The following is a 5,312-nucleotide window of genomic DNA, read 5'->3' as shown; positions in this document are numbered from 1 at the left end:
TCTGGACCCTCAACAGGCTTTGGCCCATTTACAGAGTGACTCGCATAATGCTTTTTAGAGGTGCCCCTGCAGAAGGTCTTAAGTTGTTGTATACTACTCCGGTATTTACCTTAAGAATTAAGGAAAACTGCAGGAAAAGCTAACATGAATGGATCAAATATGAAACACGCCTTGAAGTTGAAAAGAACGTCACTGAACATTAGGAAAAGCTAATTCGGAGTAGCCGGCAGAATGCTCGAAACTGATCTAAGGAAATTCCCATCTCTAGCCACAGTTGAAAACTATAGTTCCAAATTCAAGGAGGCAAGGCCTTTTCAACAATTAGTCCCTTCGCATGTTTAATGCTTTGTAGCTCTTTTATTAATTAATTGAGTGTAATTATATGCAAACGGTTTTTTAACCAAAATTTCACTACATTTCTTTCGAAATATGTAAAAATGTACAGAGCCATTTCAATATATTTGATTTTGTTGAATTTTTGGACTCGATGTTCAATTTGTTGAACAAGAATGGTCTTATGTATACAGGATGCCCTGCCCATTATGTATGAAATATAGTATATATCACGGTAAATATCGACTGTATACAACAATTTTCTATATGAAAGTTCCCATAATAAGGCAGCATCCCATTATTTTTATTTCAGAAAACAATTGAATTTTGTAAAATAGAAATTCACAAATTCATTAGGCTCATTTTGTTTCCCTTTTCAATGACCGTAGCATGTTAGCATCCATTTGGAAGAAATTAATTTTTATGTCAAGCTTTTTGTGGCAGGTTATGCCACTGCCTTGCAGTTAATGGTGAACATTTTGAACATTCATTGCCATGAAAACCATTTTACTGCAAATTTCGTTTTGTTATCAAGATTTACACTAAGAAATGTACACATTCATTTGTTTTATTTTAATGTAGGATACCTGGATTAATATTATTGATCTAATTATAATAAATTTTTTTATTGATCTGACATGTTTAATCATCGAAAAGATAAAAAAAAATCTCTATCAAATGAGCCTAATGAAAAGGTGCACTCCATTAAAAAAAATTCAATTGTTTTTCGTTACTCATTTGATTTCTGAAATAAAAACAACTGAATGCTAGATTCATATAGAAAATTTTGTATAGATTCGATATTTACCGAGATATTCAGCGATGTAAATTTACAGGAGGTTAATTATTGGCTTCCCTAATTATCTTAGAGGAAAAATCTATTTAGGTTATTTAAAGAGCATTAAAATCCGCATCTTTCTGATATTTCTATCAACTGTTGATTTTGTGGGTATCGGCTTGTTCAGGTACTGATCAGCAAACATGTCTGAAACTTGACGATAACTATTTCCTGGATAATATCATTTCATCATCAATACTTTCTCTTCAATCGTGTAATTCATGGCTAATAATAGAAATAAAGCTTTAAATTTCAGTACGACAACTTCATTTGACAATCAACCTTTACCTTAATTGTTCCCTGTAAATAAGGGGCGATAAGAAAGGAGGAATTACAAAATATTTTTAGCAATATCTCGTTAGGGAGTTAACAAAAACCATCGAAAGTTATTATTTTAGTTGCGGATTTTAATTCTTTTCAAGGCACCCTGGTATATAATCTTGCTAAAGTTAATGATTCCAGAGTCACGAAGGTGTAATTATGTTGCATTATGTTATTATTATTATTAAGAGTAGAAATGTTTCGTATTTTTTAGATTTTTTGGAAAAAATATGACATTATCGCTAAGGAAATAGTATATTATATACCGCGGGACTGAAGTAGCGCTTTTAATCCCGAAGGTAAAGTAATTTACCTGAGGGATTAAGACCACTATACTTCAGTCGCAAGGTATATATATGATATTTTTCGTACTTCCGAAACTGAAACACTTAATATGCGTATGATGGAGTAAGAGACCGCGTTCTTTCAAAAAATCGCTGCTTAACAAGTTACCATAGGAACGTTGCGTTGGTACGACAATCCCTATGCTATGGTAACAAAAATAATTTGGAAACTGTCATTGCTAGTGTCATAATTTTGGTCGTGGGTGACAAAATGTGTATTTCATTTTGATAAAAAGCAGCCAAAGTAGGTAAAGAATTGATACCACCGAAATCCAAAAAAACTATATTAGCATCAGTACGATGCGTTTAAGAAGTAGTGCCGCATACAAATTGTGCAACAACCTACTGAAATTGCCTTGTTAGTAATTTCATCCTTCCGGGATTTTGGTCCAAATTTAATCCCGGCGGGACAAAAAGTGACACTTCAGTACTTGTCATAGGTAATGGAGTGAAGTTGTCACTTTAGTCTCGGAAGTACGAAAATAATGTTTTTCTACAACTGTAAAAAAAACCTGTCATTTTCTGACGGATTTCGAAACGCGAAGTACTAGATTTTTAAACGGTTAATTAATCAGTAAGGTTGCTATTGACAACGTGCGCGAAATCGTCAACAGTGAAAAATAGTATATTGTAATACAAGTGCGGAAAGGGCTTTATTGAAAAACGCGTATGAAAGTTGGAGCACGAGCGTTAGCGAGTGCTCCAATCATACAAGTTTTTCAATAATCCTTTCCGCAAGTGTATTACATACTATTTTTTCTACGAAAGTTCTCGAATTTAAAGATTTAGAGAAAAATTTTATATCAAAATGTTAAAACAACAATTTCTGTATAAATCAAGTCGTAGTACGATTCTCGTGTTTATCTGTAAAAATATAAAATCAAGTCTTCGTGACGCCGCTACGTTGTCTTAGTTACCAACGAGTTGTTTATAAAAAAGCCGGTTAGTAATTTTGCATGTAGTTTTGTACGAAGCAATTTCTTCAGTAAAACAAGAATTTAAAAGCTGAAAATGAGTGTTCATGAAGAAAGTGAGAGCGGCGATGAATTTATGTGCACTCCGCCTGAGGTTGCTGCAATGGCGGAATCAATTATGCCTGAGCTTTTGCCTGAAAAATCGAGAAATCGGTACGAAAAAGAACGAGAGAGGTTTTTTAATTGGTGTAAAATGAAACAAGTCAAGCGGTATACAGAAACCGTGTTGCTTGCCTATTTTGTCGAAAAATCTGGAAAATTGAAATCATCGACACTGTGGTCAATGTATTCCATGTTGAAAAGTATGTTGATTTTGCAAGACAACGTCGACATTTCCAAGTATGCCAAGTTACAATCGTTTTTGAAACGTAAATCTGTTGGTCACAAGCCGAAAAAATCGCTGACTTTTACGAGGCAACAAATCAGTACGTTTTTAGAGGAAGCACCCGATGAAACATTTTTAATGATGAAAGTAAGCACCTATACTTACCTACTATTTTTTCATGTCTATACATTTGTTATATGTCACACAAATAATGAAATTTATTTGTAGGTTGCTCTAATATTAGGAGTTGCTGGGGCTTGTCGTCGAGAGAAGTTGACGAAAATGACGGTGAACGATATCCAAAGCCGGGAATACATCTGACAAACGTTGCCGTTCGTTCGCGTTGTTACCCGTTTTCACCATCATCTGGCAACGTTTGTGGTAACAGTCATGAGCGACAGACACGTGCCGAGCCAGTGCATACGCTAGCGTTCCACATATTCGCGCGCATTTGTGCTATTTTGTAAAAATTTATTTTTTGTTATTGAAATGGCGACTACAAAGGTTCATACCATCGTATGTACCTCTACTTCTATATAACTCGTGCATCCATACACTTCTCTGTTTTTTTTTCTTTTTTTCTTTTTGTCGTTTTAAAATTGTACTTATGACACTGTATGAAGTACTCGCTATAATTAACTGATTATCGGTCATTGTTGAATAAAATTTCCCCGTAACAGTTAAATCGACCTTTTCGTACTAAAACGTAAGCAGACTGGACCTAAACGCTTTAAAACGCGTCTACATAGCAACGTTTGCTGTCACTTGTGGCTTGCCATTTCTTTTTGATCTTTTAATTTTTACCGACATCCGATGGAAAACATTCATTCGCACTGGTAGTGATTTGTACCATATTGAAATCGCTGCGAATCGCGGTCCACACATGGCGAACGCAAGACATAAATGTTTGGCAACGCGAACGAATGACAACGTTTGTCAGATGTATTCCCGGCTCAAGGCGAAGATACGTTTTTACTCGTAACGATTCCAGACTCCAAAACGCATGTTCCAAGAACTTTTTCTGTTAGGGGGGGAAAAGAGAATTGGAAACACTTGTACCAGAAATACAAAGCGCTTCGTCCTCAAAATGCTCAAACTTCGCGACTTTTTTTAAATTATAAAATGGGAAAATGTACCGTACAACCTGTGGGTATTAATACATTTGGAGCAATTCCTAAGAAAATTGCGAGTTACCTGAAATTGCCAAATGCTTCTAGTTTTACGGGTCATTGTTTTCGGCGTACCTCCGCAACGCTACTTGCTAATGCTGGAGCAGACCTTTTGAGTCTTAAACGTCATGGGGGCTGGCGGTCGTCGACGGTAGCGGAAGGATACATAGATGGTTCTCTTCAAGGCAAATTAGAAGTATGTAACAAAATAATTGGTAATGCTTGTCAATCAAATGATCCTTGCACACCTTCGACATGTCAACCAGATGATCCTTGCAAGTTGCACATCTTCGACAGCGTCCACATCTACATTAATAACTTCTAAATGCTCTGTGTCAAATTCGTTACTTCCAGGTGTTAATATAAGTAACTGTTCATCATTTACCATTAATTTAAATATTACTAGCCAGAAGTAGCTGTAATTGTAAATTGTGGCATTAAAATAAAAAAAAGGTATCTTTGTTTTTACTTAAGAGTGTGGAAAATAAGTGTGGAAAAATTTTTCCACACTAGTGCGACAAAACCCTACTTTCAAAGGCTACTTTTTTCTCAGAAAACAAGACTTTCATCACTTTCGTAGAAAAAAGTATTTCGCGCACGTGACAAAGTTGAACTTAAACAGCAAATTTAATTAACAATCGGTTCAGTTGTAGAAAAAATATTGTATATAACGCTAGCGCGAAGTTATAACGCTAGCGCGAAGTTATTTCGCGCATTTGACTGATATTTTGCAGTCTCAATGCGCGAAATTGAACTTCGCGCTCTTGTTATATAAATAACTATTTTGTATTATATAGGATTATTGTAGGTATACGAAACTTTTCAAGCTAAACCGCATAGTTTTCGAAATATATACGAAACACTGATAAAAGCTACTAATTTTCCAACTTTCAAAGTACTTGTTCTGGACGATCAGTTGCGTTAACAACGAACATTACCTAATAATTGATTGGAACCTCGGAAATGCAAAATAAGACATTCCGCGTTTTTAGGGAACGAATTCTTTTC

The 5,312-nt window shown here is 35.2% G+C and overlaps 1 protein-coding gene across 1 annotated transcript; it reads left to right on the top strand.

Moving 5' to 3' along the window:
* The first annotated feature begins 2,487 nt into the window (after positions 1-2,487).
* LOC116182292 lies at positions 2,488-3,752 on the top strand. Its single transcript, XM_031502819.1, has 2 exons — positions 2,488-3,282; positions 3,364-3,752. The coding sequence occupies exons 1-2, from the start codon at positions 2,848-2,850 to the stop codon at positions 3,454-3,456; spliced, it is 528 nt and encodes a 175-aa protein (XP_031358679.1). The 5' UTR covers positions 2,488-2,847; the 3' UTR covers positions 3,457-3,752.
* Positions 3,753-5,312: the final 1,560 nt, after the last annotated feature.

Source organism: Photinus pyralis, unplaced genomic scaffold (assembly GCF_008802855.1).
Source record: "Photinus pyralis isolate 1611_PpyrPB1 unplaced genomic scaffold, Ppyr1.3 Ppyr1.4_unclustered_Scaffold450, whole genome shotgun sequence".
Taxonomy (NCBI): Eukaryota; Metazoa; Arthropoda; class Insecta; order Coleoptera; family Lampyridae; genus Photinus; species Photinus pyralis.
Note: the sequence above shows the minus strand (reverse complement) of the source record. Positions and strands in the feature narration are given on the sequence as shown.

Coding starts and splice junctions, on each gene's coding strand:
- LOC116182292 (XM_031502819.1), top strand. CDS start 2,848: ATGAGTGTTCATGAAGAAAGTGAGAGCGGCGATGAATTTATGTGCACT. Junction 3,283..3,363: donor AAACATTTTTAATGATGAAA/GTAAGCACCTAT, acceptor ATTTATTTGTAG/GTTGCTCTAATATTAGGAGT.